General features: G+C 36.3%; 2 protein-coding genes across 2 annotated transcripts; one reads left to right on the top strand and one right to left on the bottom strand.

The window, feature by feature from the left end:
* Positions 1-31: 31 nt before the first annotated feature.
* LOC128243225 (cytoplasmic tRNA 2-thiolation protein 2-A-like) lies at positions 32-25251 on the top strand. Its single transcript, XM_052960834.1, has 16 exons — positions 32-145; positions 2720-2794; positions 9317-9455; positions 10169-10229; positions 11284-11393; positions 13867-14162; positions 14981-15116; positions 15397-15446; positions 15711-15792; positions 16911-17002; positions 18453-18516; positions 21211-21322; positions 21709-21799; positions 23063-23126; positions 23575-23633; positions 25049-25251. Exons 1-16 carry the CDS (start codon positions 90-92, stop codon positions 25095-25097), a joined length of 1536 nt encoding a protein of 511 aa, XP_052816794.1. The 5' UTR covers positions 32-89; the 3' UTR covers positions 25098-25251.
* Positions 5100-7411, bottom strand: LOC128243224 (uncharacterized). Its single transcript, XM_052960833.1, has one exon. It carries the CDS (start codon positions 7226-7228, stop codon positions 5261-5263), a length of 1968 nt encoding a protein of 655 aa, XP_052816793.1. The 5' UTR covers positions 7229-7411; the 3' UTR covers positions 5100-5260.
* Positions 25252-25334: the final 83 nt, after the last annotated feature.

The following is a 25334-nucleotide window of genomic DNA, read 5'->3' as shown; positions in this document are numbered from 1 at the left end:
ACGAGATCTACTAATAGTGTCACCAAACAATGTGTTGTGTGCTACCGTAGAATTTCACAAGATTTCGCGAGCCTTGTCAGCGAAGAAAAATGTGTAGCATTCAAGATGGAGATGTGCCTCTTGAGAAGCCAAAAGTTGAAAAGAGGTACCCATACGCTGAACATTTATGAAGCACATTATTACCAAGGCCAGATGGATTGATAAAACCTCAGTTACAATAGGCCATTTCTTACTACGGCTAAGACTTATAAAGTGCATGGGTTTCTCTCGATTTGTTTTTAACTATATATGTTGTATAGATAAACTAAATCTGCACCCAGTGTGTGACTCGACTCCACTACCGCCAGAACACTAGCACAGCGCTCTTACTAACTGAGCTAACAAGGGGGCTTGTTCTTACCCACACAGTGACACAATACATTTCGTCCCCAGTTCACCTCTCAGGCAGACCCAGGCACTCTTGCCTTTTATTACTGACACCAGTTAATTAAACCTGGGATGAAAAGTGTGCATGTAGTGGAGTTCGAACGCATGACCGCCAGAACACCATCACAGCGCTCAAACCAACTGAGCTAAATGGGCGGCTGGTTTTAAACGGTAAGCGCAGGAGTGCCTCAATCAGCCTTTATGGTTATTGGGGGAAAAGTGTAGTGTGTGTTGGTACAAACCAGCTGCCCGGTAAACTCAGTTGGTTTGAGCGCCTTGCTAGTGTTCCAGTGGTTGTAGATTTGACCCCCACAACAGGCACACTTTTCGTCCAAGATTTACTTTATAGACAAATGGCTGTGTAACACTAATTGGGTAATCCTGATACAGGTTCGCAAACAGAAACAATGTAACTAAAGGTACTTCTAACAATGAAAAGACAAATACTTAACACAGTCATTTAAATAACTTAAAATATTCATATTCTGCATTTCTGACCATAACAATAGTAAATTTCATTTATATACAAGTATAATTATAGTGGTTGGAGTTCAAAATTATGGTTTTTCATTGAACAGTGTACGCGAAAAACACTTTGGACAGTCGGACATTGCCAGCATATTTTTAAACTGTCCGGCGTATCTTCAAAGAATGGAGAACATAATTATGACGTTTTGTTAGTGTCAATTAACTGATATCTATCGTGTATGAAGCCTTTTGACAACTCATTTTTACTGGATGATTATATTCCAAATCTGTGTAGTGCGCATGCTCACAAAGGTCAAACTGAAATGTGGCTTCCCGGTATTTCCTGAAAAGACATCGGTTCAATATAATTTGTTAACAAGTATTGCCACATTAATTTTTAAATTATGGCACTAAAATGCTAATGGTGACAGCGCTGAGTTATCTTATTATGGTCAAGTGGAGATGGAGTGCATCTGTGAAGCAGCAAATATGCAAAAGGACTCACCAATGGCGAATGATGGAAGACTCTAAGTGTGATTCAGATATTGAATAATATTAAAGTTATATCCTGTTATACATCAATGGCATATAATCCAACTAATTTGAGTATTTACATGTTTCCTGAAAAATGTCCTGCATAAAGTATAAAGACATCAGACAAAATGTCCAGCGTGTCCAAAAAGTTTTCGTGTTCACTGTTGCACTGGATATTTATTTGTGTACAACATTGCACACAACATAATTTTACTGAGGTAATTTTGTATTTTCGGGAACCTGTGTCCGAATGCATTCATATCTATATTTTTATTCAATACTGTGGTGATTTCAGTCATTCAAAAGTCTTTTTTAATATTAGTTACTTTACAAATAAAAACAACATTTTTTTAACTCCTATACTATGTTGTTGTTTTTTTCATTATTTTGAGAATTGGACAAACTCCTGTGAATCCGAATAGTCGAGACTTTCTACAGTTTTCCAACCGCATTTGTGTTAAATATGTACAATATAGATTATCATATATTGCTTTAACATTTACATTATTTTTTATTATGAGAGGTGGCCAAAACCGCCACATCTCTTTTGTTGACTGTGTTGGTAAGAACCATCTGCCTGGTTAGCTAATTGAAGGTTAGGTGACTGTGCGCATGTTCTGGGGTTCCAGCTCCAGCCTTTCCACACTTTTTCTCTTAGGTTTTCTTCATTGGTGTCAGAAGCAGTAATTACGAGTGTTAAAATTATATGTGGAAAAATGTTGTAGCAGTAGCATCTTAGGGCAATTCGAACACTTTTCATGGGAAATTTCCCCATATTTCTTTAACGCCCTTATTGATGAAAATGTGCAAAAAACCCTTAAATTAAGATGGGGCCTAAAAACAATTCTAGATCTGCAACTACACTACTTTCTATAATCTATCAGTTAAAAAAAGAAATAAATAATGAGTGTGTGTTTCAATATGTAGTACACAATGCTTTAAAATGAAGAATGCCTTTACTCCATTTCATCAATGATGACAATGTTTTAACATAAAATATAATGAAAAAACAAATCATACCTACCTTACATGTTATTTTTGTTCCTTATGGTTAAAGTGAGGATGAAAACTGTTAATTAGACTTACAATGAAACATGCTTCTGTAAATGGAAGGTAATTTATGTTTCAATTAATCAAAATAAATCTTTGACTTTGTGTGATTAGACTCTACCAGTTTTAACTTGGCCATTAATGTTGATCTGTGAGATCTGGCACGTTATCGACAACACCATCAATGATTGTAAATGGATGCTTAACACATTTTATTTATTGCTTATACACTTTATTTTAGTGTTGGCCGGAAGTGTCTGAAATGCAAGAAAGAACCAGCTGTACTGATAACACGGGTCAACGATGCATTCTGCAGGTACTCTTTGGTTTATTTCTGTAACATATTTCATTGTGTTACTGATAAAGCGGGAGCAACTCTGGAAGCGTGACACTGTTTGAGTTGTCAATAAAGTACTTCATTATAGTGGGCGTTTGTTGAGTTATGTTATAATTTCAAATCATATGTTATAGCTTTTTATGCCCCCGAAGGTGGGCATATTAAAATCGCACCGTCCATCCGTCCGTCCGGATCTGTAACTTTCCCTTGTATGGACAGATTTTAAAATAACTTGTCACCTGTGTTCCACATACCAAGACGACGTGTGGCGTGCAAGACTCGTGTCCCTACCTCAAAGGTCAAGGTCACACTTAGTGTTTATTCACAATGGAGTGCTGCATATAAGGACATAGAGTATAGGTTGTCGTGTCCGGGCTGTAACTTTCTCTTGTATGGACAGATTTTAAAATAACTCGCCACATGTGTTCCACATACCAAGACGACGTGTCGTGTGCAAGACCCGTGTCCCTGCCTCAAAGGTCAAGGTCACACATAGTGTTTATTCACAATGGAGTGCTGCATATAAGGACATAGAGTATAGGTTGTCGTGTCCGGACTGTAACTTTCCCTTGTATGGACATATTTTAAAAAAAACTTGACACATGTGTTCCACATACCAAGACGACGTGTCGCGTGCAAGACCCGTGTCCCTACCTCAAAGGTCAAGGTCACACTTAGTGTTTATTCACAATGGAGTGCTGCATATAAGGACATAGAGTATAGGTTGTCGTGTCAGGGCTGTTACTTTCCCTTGTATGGACATATTTTAAAATTACTTGCTACATGTGTTCCACATACGAAGACAACGTGTCGTGTGCAAGACCCATGTCCCTACCTCTAAGGTGAAAGATACACTAAGTGTTTATTCACAAGGGTATTCTGAATATAAGGACATAACATGTAGGTTGTCAAGTATGGGTGGTATTTTTTTATGTTCAGAGGCAATTTAAAATAACTTGCCATATGTATTTGACACGTAAAGGCAAGATAAACTTTTCATGTACTGACCTTGTTCGTAGGTCAATGTCACATTCGGGGGCATTCGTTACATACTGTGACAGCTCTTGTTTTGTCTGTTTTTTTTCTGAGTGAAAAGATTAAGGGCAAAGGTACAACACAGTTTTCACAGAATTCAAATATGATTGTGACCTTTGGACCGCCCACATCATGTTATTACCCAGTTCCAAAGAACTTTCATAGGAAAGGTGTTGTCACCATCTCCAGCCACAGCAGCATGCACAACTTAAACCTTGATGCAAAATATGTTCAAGATGAAACTTTTTAACAGTGATAGTTCAAGTTTATGTACCATATTTTCTCGACTATAAGACGGGGAAATTTGGTCCTGATTTTGAACCTTAACTATAAGGTAGGGGGCCCGTCTTATAGGCGAGTCTATAAGATTTTCATAAAGAATAGAGTCATAATCAGGAATATTCAACATAAGGTATTCAAGTGACTGATTTATTGTCTGTGGATGACACCCCAATAAAGGTGACACGATCACACCCATCGGATTAAGATGACCATAGATCTGCTTTGTTTCGCCACGATGAACACTGAATATAACACATGTTATCGGTCCAAACACGTTGTTTTTCACAGGAGACATATTTTAATTGTTACCTTTAAAATAAAAATATTTTGACATTTTTAAAAAACAACAACGCATTGTTATTTTTTCTATGTCGTAAGTAAAACTTACTTTTTTCTTACTATAAGGCTTTGCACATATCATGCACATGCATGTAACTAGCAGATTTCAATACATTTTTCATTAATTTCATTAATTTATCCGCAATCATCAATGGTTATTTATTACTCAAAATTTAAGACCCATCAACTGCAATCCAAACAAACACTTGCGAAAATATAACTCATCAACACATGTAATGGAATTTGTTCTGTTTGTCGGCTGCAGATCAAACAGTACAATTTGTGATTTGTGGTACTTAAAATATTTGTAACTAGGCCTTGAGTCTATCTTTAATATTTGTCAAGTTGTTGGCCAAGAGTCTTAATTCAATCCTTGGGTAACCCTTACCTAGTATGAATAAATATACATGTTTTTTGTTTTTGACATTTATTCTTAGCTTAGTGCATGTACTTGTATATCTGATAAAAAAAAATACTACATTATTATTATTATTATTATGAATGACTATTTAGATCACAGACTTGGAATTAATACAAATACGAATAATTTATTACGTACTACAAGGCCTCCAGCCCAAAATACACAGTATCACATTTGTTATATAGATGACATATAATTTAAATAATAAATAGACATGCACATGTATTAGTCCAAATAATTGTGTACAGTGACACATATAATTGTTATGAAACGATAACATAATTAAGAAATATATAGATTTCAATTCTAGGCTAATATCATTTCTTCACTAGAAGTTTGTGCAGAAGTTGTCTACATGTTATTAGGTGTTAAGTCACTTGGAACACCTTTACAAGACTGTTTTTCTGCATTGTCACTAACAGTAGTCTCCCTTGGGAGCAGTAGCTGACAGACTGAGGTAAGATTAGTCCCCCTTGACTACTCACAGCATCTTCAACAAACTTCCCGTCAGCATTCATTTGTAGAACGCTATTGGATTTAAATCCACAGGTTAAAACTTCACCTTCATGAAGGCTAATAATACCACCAGGGAGGTTTTCATCTGCCAGAGGATGGGTCGTGTGCTTCGTTTCAGTTTTAGGATCGATTGTAATGATTGATTTGTTTCCACTGTCAGAAACGTAGATTGTTTTCCCATCGCATGTGATTGTAATGTAAAGTGGATCGCTGAAGACATTCTGTTCTTGAAGATTTTGAGTATACTGTTGAAGTATAGCGCCTTGCATGTCAAGAATTTTGACATTCGGTGGATCGTCTTTCGGACATGTGACATAGATGCGATCATTATGGAAAGCTACCCCATAGTACTGACTACTCTTCAACCCAGCGGTGTTGCCAATTTTACGAAGAGGCTGAATTGTTGCGCCTATGATGAAAAACTGGAGTTTCCTTTCGTTTGGCAAGGAAACAACAATCTGATTGTTATTGCTTACAGAGCAAACGTCCCAGGGTTCCGATGACAGTTTTGTTTGGGTAACCATATTGAAGCTTGTGTCCGCAACTTTGAGACTTTCGTTGTGCATGTCAGCGAGAATGATTCTTCCGTCAGGTAAAAAGCAAGAACCAGTTACATCACATACTTCATAAGTGTCAGTACGCGAGGTGATCTTGAAATGAGTGAGTGATGTGAATGTCTTTCCCGGCGATTGCAGGATTTGGATTGAACCAATGGAATCACTTGTTTTCAGGAACTCTTTAACCTTTGCATCAGCTTTGAACTTAAAAGTCATGGCATTTTTGTTCTTCCCTTGGACCTCATTCAGCAGATTTTCATAGAACTTGACCTGTTTGTTTATCTTCTTCATTTGGAGAAAAACTTTGCTCTCAATTCCATTTTTCTTTGCTGCTTCCAGGTTTTTAGTCCCTTGCTGAAGAGTTTTAATGGCTTCTGTGCAGGATCCAACTCTTGATGTTATGTAACCCCTTTGATCTTCATAAAGACTTTCCATGTTACTGATAGCTTCTTGTTCAAGCTTTTGCAAGTGATCGAGAAAGTCTTGATGAAGTTTGATCATTCTTTGTTCAAAGTCTTCTTTCGTCACATCTATCGCTTTTATTACTTTCTCCGTCTCCACACGAGCACTTTCAAACTGAGCCACCAATGAATTCATATGCTTAATGGTGTTCAAGCAACTTCTGTTTGTCTCCTTTGACTTTATGTCTGGAATGTACTGCAGATTTGTGCAAGCTCTGTGCTTCAGAGTTGCACAAATAGCACAGCTTGGTTCATCATGGTCTTTGCAGAAGTATCTTATAAGCTCCGTAGGGTGTTTATCACAGATTTCAACAATCTCCTCATCCTCAGCATGGTAATTCTGAACCTTGGGCATCTTGTGTCTGTCCTGTAGGGTGTGGTTTTTAGTGATCTTCAGATTCCTGTGGTGTTTTATACAGCTATCGCAAAAATATTCACTGCATTCGATACAGTATCCAGTGGCCTCACGATGTAGATTATCTCGACTACATGGGCTGCAGTAAATATCCGTACTCATTGATTTAGCAACTTTCTTTTTCTCTTTTTGCTTGCCCTTGAATACCGAAGGCACTGGTGATGATGGTGGTGAACTCCTGTGTGTTAATGCCATCATGTTCACGCGACCAGGACGTGTGTATTGTGTACGGGCTGATAACGCATAACTGTAATCTCGCATTCGATCCAGACGAGTCTGACTAGCGGCAGACGATGGAGGAAGCAAACTGCGCTCGCGTTCGTAATTCATGGCGAGACGGCTTAACGTCCGCTCCACGTCGTAATATTTTACCGAATGAACACTCATTTACATGTTTTTATGCAGTCTCTTCAGAAACATAAAATGTCCATAAGATTCTTCTATAAATGTTCCTTACTCACTGTATAGAAGCCTAAACACGTAAGTTTGTATGGCATGATTTAAGCACTGAATAGCTTGTAGAGATTCTATAAACAATTTGATAAAAATTTAATTCAAAAGATAACTCTTTTCAGTCAAAGTGTATCTAGTGATAGTGGGTTGTTAGTAACCGACCATAAGTACCGTAGATTAGAACAGGTTTGAAAGTCATTAAATTTGATTAGTGAAGGATTTTTATCAGACTATTATTTTAGTTTCAAAGATTTTGATTGGTAGTTATAAAGGTTTATTTGATAGTTATTATTTTTATATATCTTATTATACCCTAACAGTCATCGAAATTAGACTTTTTGATGAACAAGCCCGAATTCTTATGCTATTGTTTAGCATCAAATTTTTGAATAAGCCCTGCTATATAAAATTCAGAATTTGAGCAAGCCCGGAAGATTTTTAACCAGTGCAGGGCGTGCAAGCTTGTGGTAATAATGACCACTGCCTTTAAAGGGGCCTGTTTTGTTTGGAAAATATATATTTAAAAACATACAAGCTGTATGGAATTGACAAGATTTAAAATATGTTATGTCTTATAGCAATATGTATCGCTTACAGCCTCTTGCCATCAGTGACCTTGATAAAAGTTTAAGATTATTGAAGTTCGGATTAAGATCCTTAACTAAAACTGACCCCTTGTAAATAAGAAGGTAATGTTTCATTATCTTTACGAAAATAAAATGCACTCTAAATTTAAGACAATACAGTAAATCTTACACATGTAACATTTGCATTGTGTGTTTATGGGTATTTGAATGTCTTATTGAATAGTTTACGGTGATTAAATTTCAAGGAAAGTTGCCAATTGATCATCTATTGTCTTAAGAAATGGAACGAATACCACTGATAAGTATAGGGTTTCAATGAATACTAAAATCAGGTTATTGGCATAATCAGTCATGAAAAAGATTTCTTTTTGAGCATATCAACTATGAAATATTTTGTTTCTAAAGATTTCTTTCTGGCTTAATGGGTATAGAATTTTATTGAGACGCAAGACACCATTCTGCCCCAGCCCTTTTGAGTTTAAAGTTAAACTTAACATGGACCTTGAACATATTTAATCAATGTTTAAAAACTGAAAACAACAGAATTTAATTTCCAATTACAATGTTTAACAAATAACCCTTATTATTCTAGTATGAAGTTATATTTTGTCTAGATACTAATTTATTTTTGCTTAATTATTTATTTTTGCTTAATTGTGAAGACAGCTGTTATCTGATATGAATGGAATGTTGAGTCTGTTTCCTGGGTAGAAACCTGCAGTACTAGTATAATTATGGTGTGTGTATACCACGTGATAAATTACGTCATATATGCTACGTAAGAAGGCCATATTTTGCTGAAAATAAAGACTTAAATCAAAGATAACTTTTCCTTTACTACACCATTTTAAATAAAACAAAGGGCAGTCTATGCCGCTTAAATTTGAAATTTGGTAAGGTGATTACTTTCATTAAAATAATGTTTTGACAGCTGCTCTGTCAGACGGCCGTATTGTGAAAAGGTTTGTCAAAGTGTTTTAAAAAACTAAACTCTCAATCAACTTTTGGTAAAAGACCGTAGGTGGGGCTCCGTAAGTGGCGTAGAATGCACTATGTTTCATTTTAAATGGTGAAGAAATAGTGAAGTTATCTTTGTTCGTTCCCCTGATTAACCTTTAATCTCTTCGGTGAGTGGCAAACACCATAATACCACTCTCGCCCTTGAATTATACTTGATACCAACTTAATGGTAATAAGTGAAGCAGCACAATACAGTCACATAGCTAGGGCTTATTTGGGATAACGCAGATCAATGAGGGACAGCATCTTAACCCCTTCACCCCCGACCCCCCTTCGGTTTTTATTTCAAATTCGGGGCTTTTGGTATGACAAAAACTTCAACCTGTCAAAATTTATGCATATTTGTGTACAGTCAGCTATGCTCCTGTAATAAACAGAAAGCAGTTTTAATTTTAATATTCAATTATATTTCTAGGTCCTGTTTCCAAGTGTATGTGACTCACAAGTTCCGAGCTGCCATCGGCAAGACAAAACTAGTTAGGGATGGGGAGACTATTCTTGTGGCTTTCTCTGGTGGTTCGGCATCTGCTGCCCTGCTTCATCTTATTCAAGAGGTATTGAACTGTATGGAAGGTTATATTTTTAACTTGCCTGCTTTTTAAATAAAGTAGTTGAGAATTGTCTTACCTGTTAGAGTAGCAGTATGTTTTGGTGTCTTGCAAAAACTTAAATGTTGAAAACATTTTCGTAAAGCTTTTGAAAATATTAACATTTGAAGAAATTGCGTGTAGTTATTTTGGAAACTTATCAACAAGAATCTTTAATTATGGATTGTATGCATCTTTTCGTGTGTTTTGCTGTATAAAGGCAGGAGGGCATTCACACAAAGTCCATGAAGCACGCTAGCTCTTCTTTGGAAATTTGCAAACACGCTCTACTGGTTTCATATGGAATGTACACATGAAAAAATTAGATCATCATTCTCTATATTGACATTTCATATAATTTTTTCATAATGATTAAAACGTAGTAAGATCTTTTGCACCTGTGTATTTACTGTTCAATGAAGGTTATCAACAACATACATTTGTAATATGAGGAGTAAATAATTGTAACAATGTGTATCATTGTCTGTGCTAAGCAAACCAGAATGCAGTTTTGAAATGAACAAAGCATGTTATACAATATGAATGTACAGTTTTTTCTTTACTAGGCAAATGTAAAAAATATGTATAAATGTAACAGAAAGCACTAGTTTAATGGGTTATTTTCGGACAGTTTTTCTGTGTAAGGTTCAAAATTGACCAATTTTTTTTGTATATTTCAGGGCCTGAGCCAAAGGGCACACAAGAAGTTGCGGTTTACACCAGGGGTGCTTTTTATTGATGGTAAAAATACACTTTATAGTTACAAAAGATGAGATATTATTAGTTATGGGGTTAGTAGGTCACCAGATATGGATATACGAGGCGAAGGTAACATATAGGGTGAGAGTGAAGCTCAAATCAGAATATGGTTTCCTGCGCCCAGTATATCACATATTGGGCCGCCTACTAACCTCGTAACTTATATATCACATTAACAACCTGTTTACCTGTTTAAATGTTTCAATTATTTATCGGAATAGTCATCAGTACTGAAAATAGACGCCATTTTGGTACGATTTAAATTTGGTGACCCATTATGGAAAAATATGGGGTCACCGGGTCCTGGACCAATGGCGTTGCATCATTTATGTTGGATGCGTGATATAAATTGATACTGATTCCTATTTTTCCTGGAACTTATGTGTGTTTCATTGGGTATAATGTTAGGTGAATAAGTCATGTATATATTGAGGCAGTTGTCTTGTAAATGAGAAAAGGTCATAGAATGAAAAGGTATTTTGTTTAGCAGCACTGGTCAGCCAATTTTTGTGGGTAGGTATCATCCAATCATGAATCACCTCAGTTACATCGGAGTTATTGCTCTTGGTTGGTTTATTTTGACTGTTGCTCTTATTAGGCATAACATCCAATGTTGCAGAATTATTTTGTAATTAAACATACCGGTAATGCTTTTCTGCCCGTTTTTAAAATTCTGTCAAACTCATTCACTGTTGAAACTTTTCTGACTTAACATGTGGTGAAATAAAGAGTGTTGAGGCAAACTATTTCTCATCAAAGTTTGTGTAGTCTTTACATTTATTAAATGCCTTTGTCCACAGTAGAGTAGTTATGTGTAATAAATAGACTCTTATAAATAAGAGTTTATATTATAAAACAGAGGGTGCCATATCCTGTCTGACATCAGCTTTGTTCACAGCTTAATGACCATATGTGTAATTAATCAATTTTTATAAATTAGTGTTTCTGTTTCAGAGGGCTTGGCGCTTGTCCATAGTTATATGACCGTATGTGTAATACATGATAGTTTATAATCAGTGCTTCCATACATTCACAGAGGGTGGTTCAACTTGCCAGACAGTAGAAGAAAGAAAGTCCAGCTGTGATCATGTGAAGACTATTCTACAGAAATCTGGCTTTCCGTTCCATATAGCTGCTTTAGAGGAGGTAATAATTATGCCCCCCTTCGAAGAAGAGGGGTATATTGCTTTGCACAGGCATGTCGGTCGGTCGGTCCGTCGGTAGACCAAAGCTTGTCCGAGTGATAACTCAACAATTCCTGGACGTATGGTCATCAAACTTGACATGAAGGTTGGGCCTGACCAGTAGATGACCCCTATTGATTTTAGGGCTCATCGGGTCAAAGGTCAAGGTCACAGTGACCTTTAATGGTAAAATATTTTTAAAGCTTGTCCGAGTGATAACTCAACAATGCCTAGACCTATGGTCATCAAACTTGATATGGAAGTTGGGCCTGACCATTAGATGACCCCTATTGTTTTTGGGGGTCATCGTGCCAAAGGGAAAGGTCACAGTGACCTTGAATGGTAAAAGGATGTCCGAGTGATAACTCAACAATGCCTGCATCCTTGGCCCTCATTCTTGACTTGGAGGTTGGGACTGACCAGTAGCTGACCCCTATTGTTTTTGGGGCTCATCGGGTCAAAGATCAAGGTCATAGTGACATTGAATGGTAAAAGGTTGTCCGAGTGATAACTCAACAATGCCTGCACCCATGGCCCTCATAATTGACTTGGAGGTTGGGCCTGACCAGTAGATGAACCCTATTGTTTTTGGGGATCATCGGGCCAAAGGTCAAGGTCACAGTGAACTTGAATGGTAAAAGGTTGTCCATGTGATAACTCGACAATGCCTACACCCATGGCCCTCAAACTTAATTTGGAGGTTGGGCCTGACCAGTAGATGACCCCTATTGTTTTTGGGGATCATCAGGCCAAAGGTCAAGGTCACAGTGACCTTGAATGGTAAAAGGTTGTCCATGTGATAACTCGACAATGCCTACACCCATGGCCCTCAAACTTGACTTGGAGGTTGGGCCTGACCAGTAGATGACCCCTATTGTTTTTGGGGGTCATCGGGCCAAAGGTCAAGGTCACAGTGACCTTGAATGGTTAAAGGTTGTCCGTGTCATTACTCGACAATGCCTGCACCTATGGCCCTCAAACTTGACTTGGAGGTTGGGCCTGACCAGTAGATGACCCCTATTGTTTTGGGGGGTCATCGGGCCAAAGGTCAAGGTCACAGTGACCTTGAATGGTAAAAGGTTGTCTGAGTGATAACTCGACAGTGCCTGCACCCACGGCCATCAAACTTGAATTGGAGGTTGGGCCTGACCAGTAGATGGCCCCTATTGATTTTAGGGGTCATTGGGCCAAAGGTCAAGGTAACAGTGACTTTGAACGATAAAAGGTTGCCCGAGTGATAACTCAACAATGCCTGCGCCCATGGCCCTCAAACTTGACTTGGAGGTTGGGCCTGACCAGTAGATGACCCCTATTGATTTAAGGGGTCAGAGGTCAAGTTCACAGTGACCTTGAAAGCAAACTCGACAATCCTGGACCTATGGTCATCAAACTTGACATGAAGGTTGGGCCTGACCAGTAGATGACCCCTCTTGACTTTGGGGGTCATTATGCCAAGGTCAAGGTCACAGTAACCTTTAACGCAAAAAAGTTAACAAATCTTCTGCCAGTGATATCTCAACAATGCCTGCATCTATGATCATCAAATTTAACATGTAAGTTGGGCCTGACCAGGAGATGACCCTTATTGATTTTAGGAGTCATTGGGTCAAAGGTCAGGTTCACAGTGACCTTGAATGCGAAAATGTTTCAAGTGATAATTGGACAATGCCTGCACCCATGGCCTTCAAACTTGACTTGGAGTTGTGTCTGACCTGTAGATGACCCTTTATGATTTAAGGGGTCATTGGATCAAAGGTCAAGGTTACAGTGACGAAAAATGCTTGTCTGTGTGATAACTTGTCAATGCCTGCACCCATGGCCCTCAAACTTAACATTTAGATTTTTGGTGACCAGCTGATGACTATGGATTTTGAGGTCATAGAGTCAAAGGTCATGGTCATAACACACTCTATCCTCAAACTTTGAATGGTCATAATCTTAAAACTGCCTCAACGGCATACAATGTTAGCGACAAATCAGCTGTCATTTTGGTCCATGCATATTTCATTCAATTGTCCATATAATCCTGACAACATGGCGCTCAGGGGGGGGGGGGGGGGGGGGGGGGGCATAATGTTTGACAAACATCTCTTGTTTTTGACTGATATGGTGCAATAATGAGCAATATCTTACATTGAGGAGGTGTCTTATTATGTGAAAGTAAATGCAGTGCTAGTAATACACTTAAGCAGTACATCAAAACTTAGGATGGTTGTTACTCATACTTCTTGAAATTAGTCACTCTCATTTTGTATTTGAAATGACAAAGACTAAGCTTTGTTCCTGTGGATGGTTCCTGTATCGTTTGTGTAATAAGATATGCATGCCACTAAATACTCGTCACCTTAATGCAAGAACTTAATTACTGCTTATATTTCAATATGTAGTTATTGTGTTCTGGAACTAGGATGGCAATGTTTTCCTTCTTTTTTCAGGGTCTAAATATGTCAACTTTTAAAGGAAGGCTTCCAGAAAGTATGACTCTTGGGCATAGCTTCACTTCTGTCAATAAATCGGATTCTATCCCAAATGAGACTAACCATGGGCAAAACAAAGGTACTTTGTTAGAAAGCCAGCCCTCTAAGTGTGATAAAGAAGATTTAGAATCGCATGTAATATCAAAGGATAATCAGCCTTTACGGGTAGATTCGGGGCTGGGCAGCCAGTTACGACAGCTCCTAGACTCTGTAAAGTCAGTGTCAGGAAAAGAGGATTTGATTCAAACACTAAGGTATGTGGTATTGCGTTATTTTGATTTTGATTTTGCAAAACTGACTGTAAGTTGTTGTGTTTGCAACTCTTAATTTGTCACTGCATAGCTTAAAGGCTTGACCATATAATTGATTCATATTTGATGTATTTCTGGTTTGATTGTAAAGGGAAAAAGCAGCCAACATTTGGTGAAAGGTTCTGCCAGAATTTAGACTAAAAAGCACCTAAATTTAAGATTTGGTAATTAAGACATTGATACCTAAGCTGATACAAGACAGCTAAACAAAAGCATGCCAGGTTTGTGATTGTATGACTGCTTACAAATACACAAATTAGTGATTTTTTGGTGCAACTTACTGCCTCTAAAGGCTCTTTCCCCGGTGGAAAACTGTCCATTTTTCCCAAAATTTTATAATTTTTTCCCAATTTGACAATTGCAGATTACGTAAAAATAAAAAACAATGAATTTGTTAAAATATAAACAAAATCTTGACAAGAATTACTCTTTCACAGCATAGTGTATGCATAAAAAAGTTAAAACATGTATATTTGCCATAATATTAGCTGTTTTGGCCTGATTTTGTATTTTTCTCAAAGTTGACTTTTTTTCCCAATTTGCATTGCGTTAAAAATGATTCCAAAACAATTCACTGCAAATTGATTATGAGAATAAAAAAATAATTGTTTGTTTATATCAGAATATATTTATAAGCAATGACACAGCAAGGATTTGTGGGTACTCTAAGCTGATGTGGGAAAAGTTGTCGATAACATCTGAAATTATATATCAGATTATAATGTTGATCGATTTTCCAAAAACATTTCATATCTTTAAAGGCACCAGATGTTATACGAGGCTGCAAGGCATTGTGGGTACTCCAAGGTGATGCTGGGTAGCTGTGGGACACGCCTGGCTGTCCGTCTGCTCACTGACATATCAACAGGGCGGGGCATGCATGCAGCCATGGAATGTGTGAGTTATGATTGGTTGCTTTACATATGCATTAGATAATTTTGGCAATATCATGTAGTAGTGTTAATAATGCAAGTCCTGTTTTCATAAAATTACTTAATAGTCTTACTTTGGAAGACTTTTAACAGTTCTTAAGGTAAGAATTTTGTATATGTATAATGTATTTTTATAGCTAATAAATGTAAGCACACAACTTCATTTCTTCTGAAAGTTTCTTAAAAAACAATTTATGTTAATTATATAAATAGTATATTGCATCACGTTTTATGGTGATTTTCAGGCATTTGCTGATAAACGGCACAAATATATGTTGTTTCTGCGACCGTTGAGGTAGGGATTTCATACTTTTACATTCATTCATAATGTAACAGCAGTGTTATCCATGCGTTGTTGCCCTTCAACAGTTTTGTTTTTAAATATACATTACATACACATGGTATCAATCGTAATATCAAAAGAAAAGTGTGATAAAATAATTCATAAATATTACATTTATGTGGCTTTTACCTCGTTACAGAAGACTTATAGTCATAAAATACAGATAAATGTTGAAGGCAGGATTTACATATTTTGAAATGTGAGAGATGATTTCAGGGATTTCAGTACAAAGGAGATAGCCATGTACAACAGTCTACACAACGTAGAGACAGTCTTCACCCCAAAACTCACTACCAAAGTATGTTGCAGCACAGATTCTTAAAGAGAGGGGTTGATTATTATTACGTTCTTTGATTTCCAAAACAAAGAAACAAGATATATGAACATTTCAAATATTTGATTACTGAAATACATATTTTGGAAGATGTAGTAAACTGCTATTATTATTCGCTTAAGTAATAGCCGGGGCAATTTGACCCTATTTGTCGTAGCGGCGGACCCTAATTTTCCCTAAATAAGCCATTGAAATATGCAATTTTCAGGAAGAAAAAAACAAACATTATAAACAGACAAACAACACAATCGAATAATTTCAATTCCGCTGCCTTTATATGTGTAAACAATGAGAAATTAGATGGATTCCTAGTCAAATAGCGTTTTGCGCCAACGGCCGTAGGACAAGCAGCCTCGTTCTGAGATTGATCTTTAAATTGACTAAATATAACTATGGAAAACCCAAACCAACTCGGGAACTAGTAAAACATATCTGGATTTGACTCATCCAGTGTTCAACAATAGAGGAAATATATCCTCAAACGCTATACTATACATTTACATTTTAAAGCGCGAACATTGTATCGAAACATGGAAAACAATTTAAAGCACATATATGTAACAACATTATTGTAGCACATGGCATTCATATCATCACGGAGATTTGAGCTATGTTGCCCAGCTTAATTTGCAGCCAAGACAAAACATTGGTGTTAAAGCCGATTCCTAGTCAGTAATTGTAAAAGTAAGGGGACTTTTTACAGTACCCGACGATATGTCCCTTAATGACATATGACACGTGTTTTGTGTATTGTCATCACATTCACACCTCTGGCATTAGGGGCCAGTCGTAAACAAACTTTATAAACAAAAGCAGTGTTGTAGGCAAAAGGTTTTTAATTTTCTTTATTGAGAATTAGTATCATTACTCTTTTTTCCGAATATTCGAATACCGATTTTGACATTTGAATACCTAACGTTTGATTGAATATTCAAATATTCGAATATTCGTTTGCATCCCTAGTAAAAACACTTCACTTTCCAGGAATTCTATTTTCACACATATTTGACTATTGGGAAGCAAATCTTTTCAGAATACATTGTGTTTATTACATCGTGTTGAAACATTCAATTTCTCTGCAGGGGAATGTTGGTGCAAGTATAGAACATCTAACTGAGTCGTTTGTAACGGGTCTCCAGGCCGAGTACCTTTCAACAGTCAGCAATATTATGAGGTAGTGTTATAAAATGTTTCTTTACTCAAAACCCTTTGTTGAGTCTTGAGATTTTAAATGAATCTACAATTGATCAGAACATGTCCTTGAACCAGATTTAGTGTAACTTTTGCGAAACAGAACAGTTTGCGATCTGAATAAAAGAAAGATGAAAATTAGTTCAATACCAAGCCATCAGTAAAGAAAGGGGCCTTAACAATATTTCTTCTATATTTATCCTCTGTGAAACCAAAGGTTTCGTTCGGAAGGTGGATATTGTTTTGGCATTGTCCATTCATCTGTCAGTACGTCTGTAAACATATCTTAGTAGGGATTGGTCAGAATGGTCACCTTGATTAATTCTCAACTGCTTGTAAAAGCTGGTCACATGGGGTCAAAAATTAGGTCTCAAGGTCAAATCTTAGAAATATTTTTTTCTAAAACCTTATCATGATAATGATTCTTTAGATAACACTTTTACACTTGGACAGAATGTTACCCTTGATGAAATTTCACCACATTTTGAAAGTTGGTCATATTGGTAAAAAACTAGGGCACTATGTCAAATCTTAGAAACAATCTTGATAACATACTAGAAGCAGTACAACTGGTTCAATATTTATGAAACTTAATCAAAATCTTTTCCTTGATGAAATTATTGGCTGATTTGAAACTGGGTTACATGAGGTGAAAATATGTGAAATCTATGAATTTTTGGTTGGGACCAAATATTGTTATTGTTGGGTCACACTCTGTTCAAACTGTGGTCAGAATGTTTCCCTTGATGTAATCTTGTAGACTTTTAAGTGTGTCATATGGGGTTATAAACTAAGTCAAATCTTTAGAACAAACAGAGGCAATATATCCATTCCAATCTTCATGAAACTAAATCAGAATATTTACCTTGATGAAATCTTGGATATGGTTGAAAATAGGTCACTTTGGGTCAAAAACTAGGTAACTAGGTCAAATCTTAGAAAAACCTTGTGAACATTCTAGAGGCTAAATTTTTGCAATATTTTTTATCCAATCTTAATTTAACGTAATCAGCATGTTTGCCTTGACAAAATCTGTAATTGGTTTGAAACTGGATGTGGGGTCAAAAACTAGGCCACTAGGTCAAATCTAAATGTTACACTTTATACAATATTCTTTTATTTCAAACAAACTCATATCCAACATTTGTAAGAGTCTATGGCTTTGCAGCGGTATTGCATGTTTTGGTTGGAATATTACACCAACACTTGATTACCATGCCATCTGCTTTGCCTAATGGTGGAAGATATCAATTCAACGAATTTGCTTGTTTACATTACATGGAAAGTAACAGTGTTGGTAAAGTTAATATGCTGACATGGGATAATACTCAACTTTGCTAGTGATAAACATTTTCACACTTGATCAACTTTTACCTAGTGGGTTTTGGCATATTTGAGTTATTGTTATTCAAAATGAAACTGATATTTTGCAGAACTGGAGAAAAGCTGGATTCCACTCCTGAAAGCTCTTCAGAAAACAGTTGTGCTTTATGTCAGGTATGATATCAAATATCTTCTATTTTCTAATTCTGAACCATTGAAGATGTTCATCATTCATTAATTACATTCAGTAAGGTAATCATTTGTATTTTAGGTATTCAACCCCTGATGGAAAGGAATTAGACCAACCGGGGTATATGTGTTTTTATGCCCCCGAAGGTGTGCATATTAAAATCGCACCGTCCGTCCTTCCGTCCGTCCGTGTGTCCGGCTGTAACTTTCCCTGGTATGGACAGATTTTAAAATAACTTGCCACATGTGTTCCACATACCAAGACGAACATGTTTCGCGTGCAAGACCCGTGTCCCTACCTCTAAGGTCAAGGTCACACTTAGTGTTTATTCACAATGGAGTGCTGCATATAAGAACAGAGTATAGATTGTCGTGTCCGGGCTGTAACTTTCCCTTGTATGGACAGTTTTTAAAATAACTTGCCACATGTGTTCCACATACCAAGTCGATGTGTCGCGTGCAAGACCCGTGTCCCTACCTCTAAGGTCAAGGTCACACTTAGTGTTTATTCACAATGGAGTGCTGCATATAGGACATAGAGTATAGGTTGTCGTGTCCGGGCTGTAACTTTCCCTTGTATGGACAGATTTTAAAATAACTTGCCACATGTGTTCCACATACCAAGTCGACGTGTCGCGTGCAAGACCCGTGTCCCTACCTCTAAGGTCAAGGTCACACTTAGTGTTTATTCACAACGGAGTGCTGCATATAAGGACATAGAGTTTAAGTTGTCGTGTCCGGGCTGTAACTTTCCCTTGTATGGACAGATTTTAAAATGACTTGCCACATGTGTTCGACATACAAAGACGACCTGTCGCGTGCAAGACCCATGTCCCTACCTCTAAGGTCAAGGTCACACTTAAGTGTTTATTCACAATGGAGTGCTGCATATAAGGACATAGAGTATAGGTTGTCGTGTCTGGGCTGTAACTTTCCCTTGTATGGACATATTTTAAAATAACTTGCCACATGTGTTCCACATACCAAGACGACATGTCGCGTGCAACACCCGTGTCCCTACCTCTACGGTCAAGGTCACACTTAGGTGTTTATTCACAATGGAGTGCTGCATATAAGGACATAGAGTATAGGTTGTCGTGTCCGGGCTATAACTTTCCCTTGTATGGACAGATTTTAAAATAACTTGCCACATGTGTTCCACATAACAAGACGACGTGTCGCATGCAAGATCCGTGTCCCTACCTCTAAGGTCAAGGTCACACTTAGGTGTTTATTCACAATGGAATGTTGCGTAATAAGGACATAGAGTATAGGTTGTCGTGTCCGGGCTGTAACTTTCTCTTGTATGGACAGATTTTAAAATGACTTGCCACATGTGTCCGACATACCATGACGACGTGTCATGTGCAAGACCCATGTCCCTACCTCTATGTTCAAGGTCACACTTAGTGTTTATTCACAATGGAGTGCTGCTTATAAGGACATAACAGTGTAGGTTGTCAAGTATGGGTGGTATTTTTTTATGTTTAGAGGCAATTTAAAATAACTTGCCATATGTATTTGACACAAAAAGGCAAGATCAACTTTTCATGTACTGACCTTGTTCATAGGTCAATGTCACATTCGGGGGGCATTCGTCACATACTGTGACATCTCTTGTTTCTGTCTGAAAGCATTTTATTTTTACAAATTTGCAGGTGCAGTTTTAAAGAAAAGGCCATGTTTATTTAGCAACTTGTGGAATGCCACTGTGTAAACTGATGTCTGTTGCTATGGATACTAATTAGTGAACACATACTTGATTCAATTCCAAAATAAGATTTTATGATAACCATATCATAGGCAAATATCAAAATAGCCGAATATTTTCAGTAAAATTTAAGCAACCGTAAGCAAAAAAAGCTATTTTTTGTATTCATCTTTGATTTTTAGATCGTAGTATGTTCGTAGGAACGGGAATTCATAATAAGGGGCTTATAAAAAGTACTCTTTAACTTTCTGCAACAAACTTTACTGAAATATAAAAAAGATAATTTTTACCACAGCTGACTAGAAAAGACCTTATACCCCAAAAGTAGTATTTTTCTTAAGTGCTTTTAAATTCATGTTTAAAGGTACACCTAACGAGTATATCATATCGTAAACATAAGACAAATTTAAGTCCTAGGGCAGAGTTGCCATAGGAACAAAAATCAGTACTCACTCTATTGATACCAACGGTTACAGGAGACTGCTGAAAGTATGAAGACTTCTACAAGTAATATAGTATACATTTCATATCACATACATATTTGATAATTGTCGATTTCCAATAAAAAACATTATTTCGCTGTTCTTTGTTTACAATGGTAATTCAACTTTTTAATTGTTATCTAATTAGGAAATCCTCAAAGCAACATTGTGCCCATGAAATTTGACGTTGTATGAAAATAACGGTGCTAAATGTTGTCCTTTTGGCTGGAAGAACTTTAACGCATAGTGATACTTTGTAGCTCATTTGTATTTCTTTGCAACTTACTTAAATTCAATAAATGTGTTTAATTCAATTAATGTGTTATTTTTTTCCAATTTGCACAATTTTATGTTTTGGAACAATCATATGACAAAACATTTATCGTTAGTTATTATTACCAGGTATGTAAATTTAATTAGATAAATATATAAATTTTAAAATAAGAAGTTTATATATAAAATTTAAGATTTTGCTTTAATTTTTAGGGTATACTAGACACGGATGTTGGAGTATCATCAGCTTTGTCTGCACTTGAGTTTTCCCGCCAAATCTCCACTGGGAAGAACGCTATAGTAAAGAAGGGAGGCAACTCATGTGGTATGTTTATTGGTTGTAAATAGAGAACACATTTTTTAGGATATCTGAAAGTGCAAAAATGCTTGTGAAAGAACGTGAAAGTAAGTTAATTTGAATGTTTAATTTATGAGCAGTCGAATTAAGATCAAGCCCGCAAGCCCTGTACTTGTAAAGTGCTTTCCAGGCATGCTAAACTTCTCCATTTTATATGCTGGTTGATTTTTCTTTCAACGAATGAAAGAATCAGAATTCATTTTCCACAAGTTTAATTTTGTTGATTTGTTATGTAATAGAAGTCACAATTCAGGGTCATGAAACCATTGCCCAACAATATGTTCATAGAATAGAACATTTAAATGAACAGGGATAATAAACACTGCACTACATTTTCCTCCAAATCTGAGCAGGAAAGAGTGACATCAAGGGGGATAACTCATCTTCAACAGTGGAGTGTTGCGGAGAGGGTGACGGAAGCTGCCAGTCGTCAGTGTCAAAAAGGTTGGTATTCCAAGGAAACAGAACTTTTTGTTGGTTATATTTATTTTTGATTTTTAGCTTGACTATTCGAAGAATAAGGAGAGCTATACTACTCACCCTGGTGTCGGCGTCGGCGTTGGTGTTGGCGTCACACCTTGGTTAAGGTTTTGCATGTAAGCACCTTTAAGTCATTATCTCAGTAAATACATCAGTTATTGCATTGAAACTTTGGATATGTATTCCCAACTATCTAAGATACTAAATTAATGAAGTAAGATAACAATTATTTGAATATAATGCAAATAAAAGGCCTTTATTATTCGACTTAGAAATTCTGGTTAAGGTTTTGTGTGTAAGCACACATAGTTTAATATCTCAGCAACTACTTGAGGTATTGCATTGAGAATTCTGGTTAAGGTTTTGCATGTAACCACTTTTAAGTCAATACCTCAGCGAATACATCATGTATTGCATTGAAACTTCACACACAGACTCCCATCTATTTAACCTTCTTATTTAATCAAGTAAGATAACTCTATCTTTTATAATATATAATTTTTGCCCCTTTATTATGCGACTTAGAAATTCTGGTTAAGGTCTTGCATGTTAGCACACATAGGATAATATTTCAGCAACTATTTGATGTATTGCATTGAGACTTTATACAATGGTATTCAACCACCCAACTTAATTGAATAACCAAGTAGTTAGATAACTGTATCTTGCAAATAATGGCCCTTTATTATTAGACTTAGAAATTCTCGTTAAAATTTTGCATGTAACCACATTTATGTTAATATCTCAGCACACCATGTATTGCATTGAAATGTAATCTAACATGATCCATGCATGTTTCGCCAAAACGTTTCAATCCTTACATTGAAAAGCGGCGGAATAGTCGAGCGCGCTGTCTCTGTGACAGCTCTTGCTTTTTATTATTATTGGCTGTAGATATTTCGGAGTTGACTGTTGCACAAGGATTCCAGACTAAGCGTAGTAATTAAAAATATCATTCCCAAGGGTTATGGTTGCAGTAATTTCCCAAACTCCTATAAATTTCTTTTCTTCATTCACTGTTATCTTTCTGTAAAAAACAATCTTTCTCAATTTTTTCTCAAAACGCAATTTGCATTTTCTTTATGGCCATCTGTTCTAACATAAATTGATACATAAAATTATGTAGTTATATGGAGCGCAACAATTCAATCTTTGAAAATGAGGCATAAAGCTATTTGTCAATGCTTACAAAAATGATATGTTAGAAATGTTTACGTAATATTTCAGACCCAGCTGTGATCAAGTGACATCCCGACTGTGTTATGGGTGCCGTATAGTTGCAAATGAAATGGTGGGTGAAGTGCATATTACAAAACCATGAAAATATAAACATGTAAACTGTAATGTTGAAAAAAGTCAAGATTTTTTTTGGTAAATACTGGAATCTTTGCAATTGTTAAAAACAAATAAGGTGAAGAAGAGCATGTTTTTTTACAAATTTAACGCCCATTTCTCTTCTTAAACTGATTTGATGTCAGATCAGCTACAGTTGCACAATTTATCATCCTGTCCAACATTCCTATGGAGTTTCATAAGTGTAGATGAAATACTTTTTGAGCTACATGTAAGGTAAGTTTTTTTCCAGGGATACAATGGGCCGTAACTCCTATTCAGTACCCAACATATAAGTATCTTTGGGTTTTAATAAGTGTTTTCATAAATAATGTTGATCAGTGATTTTATTGGTATAACAAAATATTCTATTTTATCAATTATCAAATTGTTAATTTTTTTTGCAGGAAGATATAAACACATTTCCTGACTTTGTTTTTGATACGGTGTCTCGGCAGGCCAGAAGGTATGCAAACATTTATCTCCTTTATTTTTAGTTGTTTTTTTCAATTGAAAGGGGCCTTTTGTAGTATGGTTATAGCATATATTTCATTTCACAGTATTACACATTTTAAGGGGACAGTATAGATGTGATAGGAAATGGTGCCTTGTAGGGTTTGTTTAGGATATTTATTTTGAGTGCTATACAGATGAATAAAGCAAGGTTTGGTGTTCAGATGTGTACTTAACCTATCAACAAGGCCATATGCAAAAATGTAACCCTTTTTTATACCCCCCAAAACAAAGTTTGGGGGGGGTATACTGGAATCGGGTTGTCCGTCTGTCTGTCTGTCCGTCCGTTTTTTTTTTTGTCCGGGATTCATCTTTGTCGTTATTGAACAAATCTTTTTCAAACTTTCAGATATTAATGGCCATGATGTAAACTTGCGCCTCTGTGAAATTGGTACGGGTCACATGACCCTGACCAGAGTTATCTCCCCTTGATGTGTTAAAGTAGGCAAAATAAGCCCTGTCCGGGATTCATCTTTGAAATTATTCAACAAATCTTTATCAAACTTTCAGAAATTAATGGCCATGTTGTAAACTTTCGCCTCTGTGAATTTGGTACAGGTCACATGACCCTGACTGGAGTTATCTCCCCTTGATGTGTTAAAGTAGGCAAAATAAGCCCTGTCCGGGATTCATCTTTGTTATTATTCAACAAATCTTTATCAAACTTTCAGAAATTAATGGCCATGTTGTAAACTTTCGCCTCTGTGAATTTGGTACAGGTCACATGACCCTGACTGGAGTTATCTCCCCTTGTGGGCAAAATTAGCTTTGTCCGGCCTAACTCCAGGGCAAACAACCTAGACATGGAGGGGTGGGGGGTATTCGTTAGCCTATGGCTTACAGTTCTAGTTTCTTTTGAACATGCTTTTAAAAGTCATTAGCAATTTTTTAAAGCATATAGGGTATTAAAATGATGTCATATACACAGCAAAAGGACATGCTTTTAGTGTCCAATAATGCACACGAAATGTTCTAATCGTTTATGGTGGGAAATTGTCATTTATGTGAGAAGTCTCTTATTTTCTGGGAAAATGTTACAAATTTATTTCAACACTGTACTTTTAAACTAATAGTTTACCCCTTTAGAATTATTTTTTTAGAAAGTATTTTAAAAAAGAAGAAGCCTTTTATGCCATAGTGAATAGATTCATGTTACAACATCTAAGTATTAAAGTGAATATGCACTAAAATATGCACCTATAGTGGCTATACAGCTATTTTACTCGGAATACTGCTATTATATTTGGTATTAGCACACTTAAATTTCTTTGACCATTTAAGACATTGTGATAAGCTTATATTGACGTATATATATATATATATATGAGTGACTCTGTCGTAGATATGTGTATTTTAAATATTTCACAGGTCTGATATGAAAGCTGAAATTGAAGATTTCCTGTTGACCGACAGTTGATGACAAGTCCTCGACATAGACAGTGGATTTCTGATATTGATTATAATGTAGATACTGATGTTAAATGTCATACATAAATAACTATTCTAGTGTGTTGATTCTGTCAGTTTTGCTTCAATAAATATTTTAAATAATGTAATAAAGTTTCATCATGTTTTTGTTTTTTAAATGCATCAAGGCCATAGACCAATGAGCATACATCAATAAAATACATAAACATCCATCAATGAATTTATT

This window comes from Mya arenaria, chromosome 8 (assembly GCF_026914265.1).
Source record: "Mya arenaria isolate MELC-2E11 chromosome 8, ASM2691426v1".
Lineage (NCBI taxonomy): Eukaryota > Metazoa > Mollusca > Bivalvia > Myida > Myidae > Mya > Mya arenaria.
Note: the sequence above shows the minus strand (reverse complement) of the source record. Positions and strands in the feature narration are given on the sequence as shown.

Bases quoted from the DNA above. Each gene is read 5' to 3' on its own strand.
- LOC128243225 (XM_052960834.1), top strand. From the start codon at position 90: ATGTGTAGCATTCAAGATGGAGATGTGCCTCTTGAGAAGCCAAAAGTT. The intron at 15,117-15,396 runs GTGAGTTATGAT...GGTGATTTTCAG, and splicing joins TGCATGCAGCCATGGAATGT to GCATTTGCTGATAAACGGCA. The intron at 17,003-18,452 runs GTAGTGTTATAA...GATATTTTGCAG, and splicing joins ACAGTCAGCAATATTATGAG to AACTGGAGAAAAGCTGGATT.
- LOC128243224 (XM_052960833.1), bottom strand. From the start codon at position 7,228: ATGAGTGTTCATTCGGTAAAATATTACGACGTGGAGCGGACGTTAAGC.